This window comes from Erpetoichthys calabaricus, chromosome 5, assembly GCF_900747795.2.
Source record: "Erpetoichthys calabaricus chromosome 5, fErpCal1.3, whole genome shotgun sequence".
NCBI classification, from domain to species: Eukaryota; Metazoa; Chordata; class Cladistia; order Polypteriformes; family Polypteridae; genus Erpetoichthys; species Erpetoichthys calabaricus.
The window spans coordinates 202236618-202255085 of NC_041398.2; the positions used below are offsets into that span (position 1 = coordinate 202236618).

At 37.4% G+C, this 18468-nt stretch overlaps 1 protein-coding gene across 1 annotated transcript in view; it reads right to left on the reverse strand.

Moving 5' to 3' along the window:
- LOC114652866 (kinesin-like protein KIF27) overlaps nt 1-18468 on the reverse strand; it is a 118618-nt gene that overhangs the window by 58584 nt on the left and 41566 nt on the right. The window contains exons 4-5 of the mRNA XM_051928613.1: nt 15081-15224; nt 10760-10972 (exon numbers count right to left, since the gene is read on the reverse strand). Of these exons, the coding sequence (XP_051784573.1) occupies nt 10760-10972; nt 15081-15224 (357 nt within the window). The remainder of the gene's footprint in view (nt 1-10759; nt 10973-15080; nt 15225-18468) is intronic.

The window sequence follows — 18468 nt, forward strand, 5'->3', positions numbered from 1 at the left end:
ACCTTGCCCAACACCCAGTCCATACAAGCATTGAACAGAGTAGGAGCAAGAACAAACCCCTGACGAACCCCAGAATCAACTGGGAAAAACGCAGAGGTTCTGCCTCCACTCTGCACAGCACTCACAGTACCATTGTACAGGCCGACCATGATATCCAGCAACCTTGAGGGGATCCCGCGAACCCTCATGATGTCCCACAGGGCAGCTTGATCAACTGAGTCAAACGCTTTACGAAAATCGACAAAGGCTGAAAAAGAAACTCTGCTGATATTCGCGTTTGCACTCCATGAGAACCCTCAGTGCCAGGATGCGGTCGATGGTAGACTTCTTAGGCATAAAACCAGACTGTTCCAGTCGCTGGTAGGTGAGCAAGTGATCACGGATCCTATTGAGGACGACCCTAGCAAGGACCTTATCCTGCACCAAGAGCAGTGTTATCCCCCTGTAGTTGCTGCAATCCAGGCGATCACCCTTCCCTTTCCAGATAGGGACGACAAGTCCAGTTTTTCAGTCAGTTGGGATGATGCCAGTCTCCCATATGGAAGCAAAGATTCCTTGCAATGCCAGGATGACAGCCTTACCACCAGCCTGGAGAAGTTCACCACGGATACCACAGATCCCTGGAGCCTTCCCCCCCTCAGCTGGTTCATCACCTGTGCAGTCTCAGTGGGATTGGGTGGTTCACAGCTAATTGGAGGATCAGCCTCAGGAACCGTGAACCCAGAGATATCCAACGTCCTAGCCGGATGGTCAGCTTTGAACAACTGCTCAAAGTAGCCAGCCCAGCGGGTCACAACTGCAGTGTCATCCGTAAGGACCGTTTCATCAGCCGCCCTGACTGCGACTCTCCGAGTAACAGATTCAGAAGTGTGTAATGCTTCGATTCCTCTGTAAGCAGGATGTGGGTCACTAGACCACAGATGGTGTGTCACTTGCTCACAGATTCCTCTAACAAACGCCTCTTTATCTGCCCTCAGAGCCCTCGCAGCCGTCCTTCTCAGTTCCTGGTACAGACCTGAGTTGCCATTGAACTGTTCGCTGCGACTTCTCTCAATGATATCCAGGGTGCCCTGCGAGATGAAACACCTCCTTCTGGGAACACCGGCAACACCAACACAACCCTCAGCAACCTTCAGGGTCTTGTCACGGAAGGTCTCCCACACCACATTACCCAAATCTGCAAGTTCCTCACACAAACTGCATGCAAACACATTAGAAACAGCATGGTCTTGGAGTCCAGGCTCATTTTCCTAGTAGGTGGTAACCTACTGGACATAAGCTGGATCCTAAGAGTAGGAGATGGATAGTAGGCTTACATGGAAATCCCATATTGATAAGTTTGTTGATAAATGTAAAAGGGTATTGAATACACCAAGATGTTTATAGGGATATGATTGGGATGCTACCAGAAAATCTTTTTTGACTATTTATATTTTTTAATTAAGGTCAGTCTTTGATTCAGAAAGTGAGGCTTATTAGTCTGCTGCACCTTCAAGATTTAAATATTTATAGAGGTGATACAAGCACAGGCTCTAAGAATGTGCTGTGATACAATGAGATCCTGTCAAGTTTCAGCTATATTAGTTAAAATGGGAGTGTTGCCATTTCAGCTTCAAAGATTACAATTGATGATAAATTATTACATCAATTGAAGAGGACACGGAAATAATCATCATGTTAAAAAAGTGTTGAATTATTGTTGGGAACATCATTAAAAAAGTATAATTAGCTTTGGATGTGTAGGTTCATATCAAGCTGGTAATCTGGTTCTACTGAACTATGAGATAAGTCCAACTGTAGCTTTAGGCATAACACCCCCTTTGTTTGTTTCCATTACTAACAGTTGATCTAAAACACTTTATTGTAATGATTTAATAAAAGAAAATCAATCTGTTATACCGGAATGGAAGATTGCTAGACAATATATTAATGACAAATTTTATGGAATGATTCCAATTTTTACAGATGGCTCTAAAGAAACTACATATGGAAAGGCTGGAGTAGCTGCTTATGTGCCAAAACTACAGGTTAAAATAATTAAAAAGAATTTCAAATTATTTCTGTATATACAGTAGAATTGGTTGCAATCATTCCAGGCTTACAGTAGGTTGAAGAAAGTATGCCAAACAGAGATGTCGTATGTTCTGATTCATATTAAAGTATGAGTATTAAAAATGGACAGACTAATAATTGTAGATTGGACTTGTTATTGGATGTTAATCAGATTTATTTTGCCTATAAAATATGGGTATACAGGTATATGTGGTTTTACTATGGGATCCTACACATGGAGTCCTTGTAGAGAATGAAAGGGTTGACGGCATAGCTAAAGAAGCTGTAAAACTGTCTGAGGTGGATATAAATCTCAATTAGTAATGCCAAAGCTAAAGGATTGATAAAATCAAAAATTATTGGATTATGGCAAAACGTATGGAACAATGGAGGTAAGGGGAAGCATTTGTACAATATATGGAAAAATGTTAGATTTATGGAAGAAGGTGGAAAAAATAAGAAGGGAGGACACAATGTTAAATAATTTACTATATATTGAATAGGAAAACATGCATCTGGAGTTTGTAGGCACTGTGATCAGCAAGAAACAATAGAACATGTAATATTTCACTATGAAGTATACAAAGAGGAAAGGAAGCAACTTCAGGCAGCAGTTGAAGAAATGGGGGTTAGTAGTTTAACTCTGAAGGATTTGATTAGTTTTGAAAATAACCATAGATTGTGTTAGAGCAATTTTTCAGTATTTTAAAAGGCTCTAATCCAGTTGGTGGCAGTACTACACCATAAGTGGGTATGCCAAATGCCATAAAAAGACAAAATAAGAAGAAGCCAAAGTGTTCAGTTCAGACTAGCAGAAAGTGAGCATGCAAAGAAATAAGGTGGCTAGAGAGTGATTTACAGGCAGAGGACTAGAATGTTATTCCAATTTGCCAGGGTAAGCCATCTTTCCCTCCGAGTTTGTTTAGAGATGGAGAAAGAAACAGGGAAAGCAGGTTAAGCATTGTTTTAACTTAAGAGCTGATTCTTTGGAGCTTGTTAAAAAGGAATTGATTTTTTTTTGTTTGGAAATTTATTTTTTTTAAGGTACCTGCCATGACTTGAATGTATTTTTTAACATTGCTTTTTTGTTTGTTTTTCATCTTAATTAATTATTGCAGTGTTTGTGTGCATTTTTACATTGTCTCTATGGAACTTTCAATAAATACACCTTTTTAGTTGGTGTATCAGCGGTGTCTGTCTCCCTTATTGTCCCGCTGACTCTCCGTTCCTGTACTACATGTCATCAAGTTCCCACTAGAGCCTAAAAGTAGGGACACTGGTGTATGACAAGGCTGTTTATGTATTATGAACAGAATGTATATATAGGTTATTCATCTTGAGCCCTTCTTTGAAACAGATATATTGTGGGCAAGGAACATTACCAAATTGCAAAGTTACCCTCCAGTTTTTTCTACAACCTTCTGCCAGCCTCTTCCTATATTGTTGTGTCACATTCTTTTTGTTTTGTTCTTTATATATATATATATATATATATATATATATATATATATATATATATATATATATATCCATCCATCCATTTTCCAACCCGCTATATTCCTAACTACAGGGTCACGGGGGTCTGCTGGAGCCAATCCCAGCCAACACAGGGCACAAGGCAGGAACCAATCCCGGGCAGGGTGCCAACCCACCGCAGGACACACACAAACACACCCACCCACACACCAAGCACACACTAGGGCCAATTTAGAATCGCCAATCCACCTAACCTGCATGTCTTTGGACTGTGGGAGGAAACCGGAGCGCCCGGAGGAAACCCACGCAGACACGGGGAGAACATGCAAACTCCACGCAGGGAGGACCCGGGAAGCGAACCCAGGTCCCCAGATCTCCCAACTGCGAGGCAGCAGCGCTACCCACTGCGCCACCGTGCCGCCTATATATATATATATATATATATATATATATATATATATATATATTTGTTTTCTTCTTGTACATCACTGCACTTTGTTTTTATATATTTGTTAGTTCCTATTGATGTAAATGTATTTCATTTTAATGTTTTTACTTATTTTTTTCTTTTTATGCTGAAATGGTGTTAAATTTTTACCTCATATCAGATCAGAATTGGAATTCACTTTATTGGCCAGGTACACTAACATTCACAGAACCTTTTGGGGACGACCCTAGCAAGGACCTTACCCAGCACTGAGAGCACCCTTCCCTTTCCTGATAGGGACAACAAGTCCCATTTTCCAGTCAGTTGGGATGATGCCAGTCTCACAAATGGAAGCAAAGATTGCTTGTAATGTCAGGAGATCAGCCTTACCACCAACCTGGAGAAGCTCACCCCGGATACCACAGATCCCTGCAGTCTTCCCTACCCTCAGCTGGTTCATCACCTGTGCAATCTCAGTGAGATTGGGTGGTTCACAGCTAATTGGAGATTCAGCCTCAAGAACTGTGGAACCAGAATTCTTTGCTACAGTCTTCCTCAACAGGATCCGTGATCACTTGCCCACCTACCAACAACAGGAGCAGTTTGATTTTACGCCTAAGAAGTCTACCATATACTGCATCCTGGCACTGATGGTTGTCATGGAGAGCAAACGTGAATATCGGCAGAGATTCTTTGCATCCTTTGTCGAATTTCATAAAGCGTTCGAGTCAGTTGATTGAGTTGCCCTGTGGGACATCCTGAGACTTCACAGGATCCCCTCAAGGTTGCTAGATATCATGGCCAGCTAGTACACTGGTACTGTGAGTGCTGTGCAGAGTGGAGGCAGAACCTCTGCATTCTGCCCAGTTGATTCTGGGGTTTGTCAGGGGTGTGTTCTTGCTCCTACTCTGCTCAGTGCTTGCATAGACTGGGTGTTGGGCAAGGTTGTGGGGTCCAGCAGCTGTGGGGCATCTGTTGGTGAAGAAAGATTCACTGATCTTGACTTTGCCGATGATGCTGTGATCTTCATAAAGTCAATGGAGGCTCTGATCGGGGCTCTGAAGAGATTGAGCAAGAAGTCTGAGTGTCTAGGCTTGCGAGTGTCCTGGATAAAAACCAAGATCCAGGCCTTTAATGACCTCTTAGGCACAGCCATCAACAGTGTGTCTGTCTGTGGAGAGAGTGTCGACCTTGTTGAGAGGTTTACTTGTTGGCAGTGACATTCATGTCTCCTGACTCTTCCTATGAAGTCAGTAGATGGATTGAGAGAGCATTGGGGGTCATGAGGTCGCTGGAAAGGGCTTTGTGGCGCTTCCGATATCTATGCAAAAGGATGGAGGTCCTAGTCTTTACAGTCCTGGCGCTTTCTGTCTTGTTATATGGTTGCGAGACATGGATGCTATCCAGTGACCTGAGACGAGGACTGGACTCTTTTGGTACTGTGTCTCTTCGGAGAATTCTTGGGTACCGCTGATTTGACTTTGTATCGAATGAGAAGTTGCTCATGGAGTCCCGATTGAGGCACATTACCTCCATTGCAAGGGAGCGTCAGTTACGGCACTACAGTCATGTGGTGTGATTCCCAAAGGGTGATCCAGCTTGTAGGATCCTCATTGTTGAGGACCCGAGTGGCTGGACCAGGCCAAGGGGACACCCACGTAACACCTGGCTGCGGCAGATAGAGGGTCATTTCTGGAGGGTGTGACTGGACCATGTGTCTGTTGTGCCAACCAGGATTCCGAGCTGTTTTGTTGTGTGGTGAGTGCGGCAACGTGCTATACCAGTGAATGTTCCCCAACCTGACTTGACCTACACTAATGTTTACTAGGAATTTGTCTTGTTAGTATTGGTGCAACATACAAGAACAACACAGAATACAAAAGGCAAATAAATATGATGCTGCATATAAGGGCAATGTAAAAAATAAAGAGATAAAGTAGGATTTTAAAAGGTCCATGTGGTCTAGTATGCAGATATACACAGATGCTCAGTAAAAGCATAATTTAATTGTATTTTTGGTTTTTTATATATCTATCTTATATACCTTTTGCTTTTTTGTTTTTTACATAGCCTAGTTTCCTGTATATGTCTAATTTTATCTTGTGGAAGAATAATTTTAGAGTAACATAGCATTCATCTTAAAGAAATAGCATAAAGGATTAATAAATGTGGGAAACCAAATAAAGGTAATGTGAACAAGAAAATGTATACTGAAATATAAGAATTGGTTCAGGAAAAATACTGAGATGGTCAAGTAAATAAATAATGTACCAGAAGAAAGATTGATGTAATATACAAAATGTACTGAAAATGACTAAGAGATGACTAAGAAATCAGCAGATGTCCTATCTATATTACTAAATGACAGTTGTATAATTATATGCACGGACGCAATTATATGCACGGACGCAGGACACACCGAGGTGCAGGCGCATGCGCACAGCGCCTCAGCGCCCCAGAGTCAAACCCAACGGCTTCCCAGAGTCAGCAGGTGGCACCCAAACAACACAACCTGTAAACTAAACTTGCTCTAATCCACTGTGCCAGCAGTCAGTGTGGCATATTTGAATCACATAACGGTAATTCAGTATTAAAAGTATGTTGAATTATGATTCCTAACAGGAAACGACTTCTACCTAACGACACAGCCACAAAAAAACAAAAACGAGACTGCATGGATAACAACAATAAACAAAGGCTCCTGCAACGCACTTCAGAAACACCAGAAGCAAAGATGTCACGGCTCCAAAATGAAAGAGCTCAACTAACGGAAATACAAAAACGAGCCCGTATGGATAAAAACAATGAACGAAGGCACCCACAACGCGCTTCTGAAACAGCACAGGCAAAGGAGTCACGGCTCCAAAAAGAAAGAGCTCAATTATTAGAAATACAAAAACGTGCCCGTATGGCTATGACCTGTGAACTAAACCTGTGGTAAAGCGTGCACGCCAGGTTGTACAGTATATATGCACAGATGCCAGAGGCAACAGGCAAGCCATACACACTACCACCGCTGCCAAAAGCGAGACTGCATGGATAAAAACAATACACGAAGGCACCTACAACACGCTTCTGAAACACCAGAACCAGATGAGTCACGGCTCCAAAAAGAAACCGCTTTAGTACAAATATGTTCACGCCAGGTTGTACAGTATATATGCACAGATGCCGGAGGCAACAGGCAAGCCGTACACACTACCACCGCTGCCAAAAGCGAGACTGCATGGATAAAAACAATACACGAAGGTGCCTACAACGCGCTTCTGAAACACCAGAACCAGATGAGTCACAGCTCCAAACAGAAGCCGCTTTAGTACAAATATGTTTATTTAATTAAATGAAAACTTTACCAGGACGCTCCCACCCTCCATCATTTTTCATTCCTCCACAGATCGGAGGGAATAGAAACTGATTGCCATTCTTGCATTTACGATTCTTTACAGAATCGGGAGTTTACTGGTAAACAAGAATGGACAGTTGTTATATACACAGAAATTTCAAGGGTGGTAGCTCAACTCAAAAGGTATAAGAAGAACCAGAATATAATATAGACTTTTGTTTTATGTAAATCATTTTGGTGTAAACCAATGAACCAACCAGAGTAAAATGTATGCATTGATTGACACTGTATGCAAATTCAACAGTTTATAAAATGAACCTCTATCCTTTGTTTCTCTGATCATTCTGACCGTGCTGTAACAGACTGCTTTTGAAGAATACTCCATCCAAGGCATTTTGCTGAGGAGTCATTAAAAAATACAATGAACAGCTTTTCTCCTGCCTGATTACTGAATTGTCCTGTTAGAGGATGTTTCTTTCTTTAGTAAGATGTTAAATTTCGACCACAATCTTCATCGATTTTTGCATTTAATTCTTCCTATTCCATTTTCTTGATTGTTCTTGATATTTACACAGTTTTTGTTCCTCTTAAAAATTAAACACAAGTTTTCTATTCTTATGTTCTTGCAGTATCATAATTATTTTTTATATTACATTTCAGATAGAAGACCTTATTGGCCTTTTTTCTCAATTTAGCTATTTCTATGAGCTAAGAATTATCTTGTCAAATTACATATCTGTATACAGAAGCAGAGTGTAGAAACCAATTTAATGTTTATATGATTTTTAAAAATATTTTTTGATCTTTCAATCAGAGTTCTATAATAGGAATATAAGGAAACTGCATTAAGGTTTTTAGGTCTCTCATTTACCTCTTATTGACATTCTGAATTCATGGATAAATATAATAAATTAGAACTCTCTTGTGTTCTGGAAATGAGAGACAGAAGAACAGTAAGAGCCACCAATAATGATTCTTAATATATAAAAGGAATGAAAATTAATATTGCATGCCTTTTGTTGTGATCTCAAATCATTCTTGATTATTTTCGCTTGCTTGGAAATTGTCTGGTTTTTGAATTTTTTATTATATTTCACAAACTTTCTGTTGTTTCTTTGATAACACCATGCAATGTTGGTTTTGTGGTGGTTGATATGGATGCTCCCCTGTAGTTATGTCCTTTTTAATGAGTGGTACATTACATTGAAGCTTAAAGAAACAGCAGAAGTAATGTTAGTCATATTTTAATTTCTGCCAAGAGTTACCACTTTATATAACTTCCAACAAAGTACTAATGATAATGGCATAAACAGAAGAATCAAAATTGTTCTGTTTGACAAATACTATAACTCTAGGAGCAATGCAAATCTTCATACTCTTCTCTAACGTATGGACAACCTGTGTTTTGTAAGTTCTGGGACATACTATACACATTGTGGTACTGATAAGGCAGAAAGTACTCCTCTGAAGGGGCACAACCATCAGGACATACATTTATCTGAATAACATAACTATGCACAATGCACAGTTCTTGTTCAAACATACCTTATCCCACAAAACCTTGGTAGAAACATTAAGGATGGACTGGCCAAAAGGAAGCAAAAACACTCATTATGATCAGTGTCCTTTAAAATAATTGGTCTATGTTAGCCAGTAATTCTTTAAAATGATATTTAAGTTTTAGACAAAGCGTGACACCGTTCAATTTCTTCAAAACAGTCTTGATTGCATCAACAATCTATTGGAGTGCATTTCAGAATTATCGTATTGCTAGATCTTAGTTCAGAATACACCAGCAATAATCTTAACATGAAAAACAAATTTTTAACACATAACAACAGTCTTAGCACCATTACACTGGTTACCTGTGTCCTTTAGAATGGATTAGTATATAAGGCCATAAATAACTTTGCTCCTTTCTATATATTGGAATGGCTGTCCACCTACATTCCAACTCGCAACCTTAGATCTTATAATCACAATCTACTTATTATTCTAAGAACTAAGCATAAAAGTTGTGGTGAGGTGGCCTTTTGCTGTTATTCACCAAAATATGGAACAATTTACAAACAGAGATATACCAGGCTAATGTATGTCACTTTAAAAAGCTCTTAAAACTCACTGTTTTAATTTGGCTTTTTTGTAGCTACATTATGGTTGCCTTGTTGATGAAGTTACTTTCACTGTGTGTCGTGAACTAGGAGTCCCAAAAGCACTTTCAAAAAATACCCACTAAAAGGGAATATCACTGTCAAACCATGGTTAGTAATAAGGGCAAACACAAAGGCAAAAACAAAGAATAATGTACATCAACAAGAGTAACATTAACATAAATAAAACAATCAAAAACAGACATAAAACATTAATTTCATCTCCAGACAGGGCAGTAACCTTGGCTATTATATGAGACCATACTGAGCAGGCCCTGCATCTGTTTGCATCTACACTGCATCCTATCTCAAGCCACAACATTTAAGTCATTTTAACTTTAGTTGCTGTACTTCGGCTGGATTTTTTGGGTACAAATTAGTAGAGAGTTTTGATGACGCTTAAACTGTGGTTAAGTACAATAAAATATCAGAAACTTAAATTAAATGACTATTTAAAACACTATTTAAATCACTGTCATTGGTGGAGAGGGATGTTTCAAGCATCAGTGTCCGACGAAAGATGTCTGGACAAGGCCAAATCAAGATTCAAATTGTGAAAGCCATCATCAGGCTCCCAAGTCACAAGTTTTGAAAATGACACATGGTAAGACCTTACTGGAATAAAACAAATTACTAATATTTTTACACAGTTAAAGATGTACAATAATGTCTAACCCACCCAACACTATTCAGAGTAATATCAGGTGAGATTTCACTGTGTAAATGAATCTGTTATGACACCTTAAAGCACACTGATAGGTTCTAAACCACCTGGCATAACAAAGTGGAAAAAAAGGTTCTGTTTTACTTAATAAATTCACTTTACAAACTTCATTTAAATATGGCAGACTTTTAATAATTCTGTAATTAATTGTTTTAGCATCCAAAACCTCTGGTAATCCCTGGGACATCTCAGTATTAATGTCTGGTTATTTCACATCAAATCCTGTGAGCAGGTGGTGAATGGGATACTGATTATAAGCTGAATACACTCCATGTCCCATTGATCTGTAATTCATTTATTGTAACACAATTAAGAAAATAAATTAAATAAGAGTTACAATTTTAAAATGTATTTGTGTGCTGTTTGGTCTTTCTTGTGTTAATTTAAAAAGAGAATATAGTGAATATATTGAAAAATATTTTTAGGGGCCTCACATATGGATACTCTTGGCATAGTGAGCTATTGAAATTGTCAGTTCTGTTGCCATGATGTATGATGTACCCAGATAAGTAAAATGCAAATTGCTAGGCTCTACGTTAAAGGAAACCAAAGAATTATATAAAAGAAGGAGTGAAATCCTTGATTACCTTTCTTGGTGCTTTTTGTGCCATCTTTGTTACTGTGAGACCATCTGATTGTGAAGAGGGCACTGGCATGCTATATAGTCTTCTTGGAGACCGGTTGTCAGCATCTGTTGTGGCATCCAATGATAAGCAAGACTTGCAAAAGAACATGTTCTTGCTCTGCAGTTCTTCTCTGAGTCGATCAATTATTTGTTGTTGCTCCACAATTTTATCACTCTACAAAAGTAGGAGTAAAAAAGTTACAATTAACAAACATCTCCACAGTTCAGTTTTTTCACAGTCTTCAATGGAAGCTGTTCATTGTATCTTTAATATACTCCTCAGCAAAATGCCTTGGAGGAAGCATTCTTCAAAAACAGTCCGTTACAGCATGGTCAGAATGATCAGAGAAATAAAGAATAGAGGTTCATTTTATAAACTACTGTATTGAATTTACATACACTGTCAATCAATACAAATATTTACTCTGGTTGGTTCATTGGTTTATACCCAAATGACTTATATACAATAAAAGTTTATTATATTATATTCTGGTTCTTCTTATACCTTTGAGTTTAGTCACCACCCTTGAAATTTCTGTCCATATAACAACTGTCCATTCTGGTTGTTTTACAGGACATCTGCTGACTTCTTAGTCATCTCTTAGTTATCTTTCAGTACATTTTGTTGTTCACGTGACCTTTATCTGGTTTCCTGATATTCCTGCAAAGGTTCCTGACATTTATTAACTCTTTGTGCTAGTTATTTAAGATGAACGCTATGTTACCTGAAAATTATTCTTCCACACAACTTGATCAATTCAGACTCAAGGTCACGAAAAAGACTTCATCACACAAAATGAGGCAAAATAAATAATATAATAATAATAATGCATTTTATTTACAGTATAGGGCACTTTGCATTAATTAATACAAGACTGTCAAAAATATTGATTCAGAATGTAAATCAACTTTAAATATAAGCAAGATTTTTGCAAGTAGGCATTATAAACACTCAGGAATGTACTTAGTGTAGTTTCCATGCTAAAAATCATTTGTCAAATTTGCATTATATTACTGTATCTCAATGAAATGTTACTCAGACAACAGGCAAAGGTTTGATATGAATGATTATATGCAGGGTTTGTTTGGTTAACTTACAGGAGTAAGAAACAAAGAGAAGAGCAGGAAAGAAGGATCTAACTATGCAATACTACCCTTACTTTTTGAGTCAGGTAGTTTATCTTTTGGCCTTTTTAACCATCCAGGTCCCCTTCTTGGCTTTAAATTTGCTTTCGTGATCTTTTATTCACACTCCCACTGTCATTGAATTACCTTCAATCACTTCCTAGTTAAAGATCACAGGCATCTCATGCTTTTCAGCATGTATTTAACAAAAGTTAACAGTCAGAGGATGTTGTAAAATATCACAGGCCAACAAATCTGCTCCAGTTAATAACATCTGTAAAATAAAGCTATATTGTTGAAACTGTTTGAGGGATAGCAAACCATGTTATTAGATTCAAAGAAGGAAATGTTGATAACTGTTGTAATAAAGTGTAACACTATAAGTAATTACTCAATTGTAATTGTTATTCCACAAGTATGAATGTACAGTATATAAATTGTGGAATAACAATTACAATTTAGTACTCTATTATAATGTTACATTGTATTACACAGTACGTAAGAGGTAATGACACCTAGTTAGTCTGTAATCATACAGGTAATTACATGGTAAGTACAGTGTATTTGAGACATCTAATCTTTTCTCGGTATGGTCACTGACATTCTGTAACAATCTTGGTACAGCCAACTCCATATTGTTTTTGTTTGCCATGGCCATTTTTAAACATGTGATGTGGAAGTCACATGATGTTTTAAGTCATTTCATCCAGCCTATATGAGATGATGGCATATGGCTTCTGGAATTTTCGCTTTGGATTGGCAATATCTTTAAGGCTTTGCATTTGTGTTTAGATTTTTGAGATAATTTCTTTTATTATTATTGATACAGTATATAAAAGACATGAATAATAGAAATATCACCAAAGTTCTAAAGCCAATAGAGTAAGTAAATAAAAAGGATTTTTGAAATAGGTATGTGTACAAAAAAAACTGCATTCTCCCACACAACGTGTCCCATTGCAGCCCTATTAAAATATTGTAGATGGGGTTTAAGTTGCCTGTGTGATACCGTGGAGAAAGTCTCTCTTCTGCTGGGTTACAGATCCTTGCCTGTTATCTGATTAAGCTCCTGTGACAGTTCTAGAAAAACAACAGATATTTTTATTTTTTAGAGATACCAGAAAATGAAATGGAATCAAGAGCCAAGTCTAAATCCAAAACCAAAAAATTCATCCAAATTTTTGTCAAAACATAAATTGAAACTCACAAATCAGCCATGAAATAATTATTGTAAAAATAAAATAATTTACTATGAAGCACAAACCATACAAACATTTTTTTTGTTTTCCAAACCATTCACAGATAGCTCAGAAATACTCAGGAGTGACCTTTATTTTATGCAGTCATGTCTATGATGTGTCATGTCGTGCTGCATGAGCTAGTTACCATAGCGACCTGCCCAACAAATGGCAGCACCCATCTTGGACCCAGAAAGTCAAGAAAAAATAATGTGTAGAAAAACAAATCTGAAAAATATTCAAAGAGCAGGCATGAATTCTGCATGTTTCAAAACCATGATAAGAGAGCAAAAAGTGTAAAAAGAATTGCAGAAATATCACAGAAAACAAAATCCCTCCCCTTCTCTTGAGCAGTGTTTTAAACACGTGTCCAATGTTCATAACTCTGGAATTTCTCAGGAAGCTGAGTTTTAAGTGCACAAAATACTTAATGCTTAACGGTTGCTGATTCATTAGGTATGTTATTGTACGTAGGTACTACCCTTATGCTTATTACCAATTCAGAGATAGCGAAGTGATATTTAGTCAGATAACCAAATGATTTCTTAAAAGTCAGATACCCATGTAATTTCTTGAAAATGTGTTCATAGTTTATTTTTCAAAGCAAAGAACCATCATAAGACCCTAAGTGTGAATAGAGAGACATCCATATACCGGCTATGCTGCAGACAAAAGTCTCCTGGTATTCTAAAATAGGAAAAAAGGGATGGTGCTCTTTCATGGGATTCCATCAACCTGGATTATATGGGAGTGCACGCCAGCATTACAAACTATGTGCGCTTTTGTCTAGTGTTAGATGTTAATGTCTCTTCTCAGCACTGGGGAAGATTTTTTGTGTTTTCAGTGTGGCTTACAGTTCCTTCTGAAAAAATTCCCAGAGTATGCTATTCTTGCCGAATACAAAAAATATTTATTAATTTCTTAAGTTTCTTCTGTGTACTTGTAATGATATAATAGAATATAAGTTCTAATACAATAAACTGGACTGGACCCATGCCTATCCTAATAGCACTTAGTGTTAGGCAAGAGCCAGCTCTATTCTTAGTGCATTCAATTTCAGGGCATAATTACACTCACACACACACAAACACACATAAATAAAGATATCTTTGTAATGTGGGAGGAAACGCAAAGCCCCTAAAGAAAACCACAAATGGAAATGTGAAGAACATACAAACTGTGCACAGAGAATATGATTAATTTTTCTTAGAACCCTCATAGCCATAGTGGCATCTGATACCATTTTATCTATTGTTTAAAGTACTAAATGTGGCCTGCACTAAGTATTTTGTAATATAATGAACAATTGCTCGCAACAATGCCTAATATTGGCCAATAAATTGATGAAATGGGGCCCCACCCAAGTAAACATTCCTTTAAGACACATTAATGGGGAAAGGGTAACATAGCTAGTAAATGTAGCTGCCATCCTGGCATTTTCAGAGAATTTCAGAAATGTACCTATTTATCTCCTAGTGTTTATTATAGTTATTGTGATATTAGGATACTTATTAATTATAGCAAATTTGATATTATTATTATTATTATACTTTTTGAATTTCATATTGACTAATTAAATGAAAGGCAAACTACAGTTAAAATGAAACAAACAATTATGTCATTCAAAACCTTGGAATACATTTACTCCTTTATGCCCATTAGTAAGCAATAAAACTTGATATTCCTGATAATTGCAATTTTTGCAATATCCTATGGCTCTAATTGAAAATTAGATATTGTAGTACAAATCATGAACCATATGAAATGCTAAAGCTTACTCTGAAATTGTAAAATACGTTGAAGTTCATATTGTTTACATAATTCAATGGCAATAAACAGATTTCATGAAAAAGGTTAATTTAAATCATATGTGAGTATTGCTGACGAAACCTAAATAAATGTATATGGTACAACTGTTACCTGGAGCTTTTGTTTGTTTTCTTCGTCATCAAGAATGGCCAAATGCACTTTATTCTCTTGAAGAACTGTGTTAATTCGAGCCTGTAATCGTTTCAATTCAGCTTCTTTTTGACTAAAAACCTTTTCATCTGCTGCCAGAGCATCCTTGAAAAAAAAGAAATCAAAAAATTATCTTACAGATCTAAACTTAGATACAACTTTCTGCCAGCAGTCACATCTGCACCAGTAAATAGAAAATATAATTTTTATAGAAATGCATGTCTGTAAATTAGATACAAGTTAAAAACGACCATAGCTCAACATTCCAGTACCATACAATACTATTTTCCAAGCCAGCTTAATCTTGCACAGGGTCATGGGGGACTGGAGCTTATCTCGGGAAACACAGGGAATAAAGTAAGAAGAATCCCTGGATAGTGTGTGCCAGTCCATCACAGGGTGAACACGCACACACACGCACACACACACACACTTGGGCCAATTTACAATCCCAAATCAGAAAAAGTTGGGACAGCATGGAAAATGCAAATAAAAAAACTCTTGACGGTATAAACCCAAGATATTTTAGATTTGACCTAGTCAACTTCATTTCCTTTGTTAATATACATCCATTCCTGCATTTCAGGCATGCAATGCACTCCAAACAAAATTGGAACGGGGGCAAATTAGGGCCAGTAATGAGGTAAAAAAAATAAATAATGTGATTTCAAACAAGTGATGTCAACAGGTAATTGTAATCATGATTTGGTACAAAAGCAGGCTGCCCAAAACAAATCACTCCAAGGTATATTAGTGTTTTTAAGATAACTAAACAAATAGGTCCAGTTAACTATAGATTGTTCTACTGAAGTACATCATTCCACATTTTATATCTGAAACGATTATGTGTTCTGTTTTTCCTTTGGTTTTGAACTTATTTTAATAGTTACTAGCTCTGATTAATTTTAGAATGACAGTCATATGAAAAAGTTTGGGAACCCCCGCCTCTCAGCCTGCATAATAATTGACTCTCAACAAGAAAGATAACAGTGGTATGTCTTTCATTTCCTAGGAACATCTGAGTACTGGGCTGTTTTCCAAACAGAGATTTTTAGTGAAGCAGCATTTAGTTGTATGAAATTAAATCAAATGTGAAAAACTGGCTGTGCTAAAATTTGGATACCCTTGTAATTTTGCTGATTTGAATACATGTAACTGCTCAATACTTGCAACACCAAATTGGTTGGATTAGCTCGTTAAGCCTTGAACTTCATAGACAGGTGTGTCCAATCACGAGAAAAGGTATTTAAGGTAGTCAATTGCAAGTTGTGCTTCCCTTTGACTCTCCTCTGAAGAGTGACAGCATGGGATCCTCCTCAAAGCAACTCTCAAAAGATCTGAAAACAAAGATTGTTCAGTATTGTGGTTTAGGGGAAGGCTACAAAAAGCTATCTCAGAGGTTTAAACTGTCAGTTTCAACTGTCAGGAATGTAATCAGGAAATGGAAGGCCACAGGCACAGTTGCTGTTAAACCCAGGTCTGGCAGGCCAAGAAAAATACAGGAGCGGCATATGTGCAGGATTGTGAGAATGGTTACAGACAACCCACATATCACCTCCAAAGACCTGCAAGAACATCTTGCTGCAGATGGTGTATCTGTACATCGTTCTACAATTCAGTGCAATTTGCACAAAGAATATCTGTATGGCAGGGTGATGAGAAAGAAGCCCTTTCAGCACTCACGCCACAAACAGAGTCACTTGTTGTATGCAAATGCTCATTTAGAAAAGCCAGGTTCATTTTGGAACAAAGTGCTTTGGACTGATGAGACAAAAATTGAGTTATTTGGTCATAACAAAAAGCGCTTTGCATTGCGGAAGAACACCGCATTCCAAGAAGTTCCATCATGCTGTGGGGCTGTGTGGCTAGTTCAGGGACTGGGGACTTTGTTAAAGTCGAGGGTCAGATGAATTCAACCCAATATCAACAAATTCTTCAGGATAATGTTCAAGCATCAGTCACAAGTTGAAGTTACACAGGGGTCAGATATTCCAACAAGACTCTGACTTGAATATCATCGAAAATCTATGGGATGATTTGAAGCAGGCTGTCCATGCTCGGCAGGCATCAAATTTAACTGAACTGGAGAGATTTTGTATGGAAGAATGGTCCAAAATACCTCCATCCAGAATCCAGACACTCATCAAAGGGGGTGTCTAGAGGCTGTTATATTTGCAAAAGGGGGCTCAACTAAGTATTGATGTAATATCTCTTTTGGGGTGCCCAAATTTATGCACCTGTCTAATTTTGTTATGATGTATATTGCATATTTTCTGTTAATCCAATAAACTTAATGTCACTGCTGAAGTACTACTGTTTCCATAAGGCATGTCATATAGTAAAAGGAAGTTGCTACTTTGAAAGGTCAGCCAATGATAAACAAAAACCCAAAGAATTGAAAGGGGTTCCCAAACTTTTGCATATGACTGTAGATGTGATTTCACTTGTCACTGACAGTCGGCACTAATTTATTCAAATCATCTCTTCTTTTTTATAATTGTGGTCTGTTTTTGAGGTGGGCTAATGTTGTTTGTTATAATATTTCTGTAAAAGCTAAATTTCCAATTTGGACAAATAAAGTACTGTACTAGCTATCTATAGTATTTTTCTTTTCTTTTTCCTTTTTCTCCTTCTGTCTTGGTTAATGTGGAGTCAAATTGTAAAATCCAGAAAATGATTATTGCTATTTTTGATGTTGGCTTCAGTATCTAGTCAGTTAGTGAGCTTGTGGTCCAGAAAGCTGTTCTTGGATGCCTATCAGAGATGTGCATGCTCCTGCTTTACTTTTGCTATGTCATCAGTAACACCCCCATGAAACTTAAAGGATGTTTTCCGAGTTGGCATCTTAAAGAGAGGATCTTTGTGATAATTTGTGAGAAAATTCAAGTGTTTTGATCTTGTTAAATGTGTTACCTAATTAGAAAATTGAATCAATTGTTATTTTTATTGTCTACAAGAAAACACGTGAACTTCCAGTCCTCCCAAGATTTAGGTTCCAGCTCCAATAGTGTGAGAGTACCATGACCTTTTTTTAGCATCTTTAAAAATTTTTTGAGTTTTAGTTTAAACTTGTTGTTAATAACTTCAAGCTTGTTAATAACTTCAAGCTTCTCTAGTATTTTTGCTTTGGTTGCCAATTTCTAGACTTTTAGAAAAAGATCTGTGTTGTGTCCAGACTGTTATTCTTTACAAGTGCAAGACTTCAACTTCACTCTAGCATCTTTTATGTAAACATCTAATTAGTAAGCTCAACAAAAGTTTTTGAAGCAAGCCACAGATTGTAATGAGAACAGCATGTAGTATCAATTACTCTAGAGAAACTCATAAAATTTAAAAAAGACATGTAAAT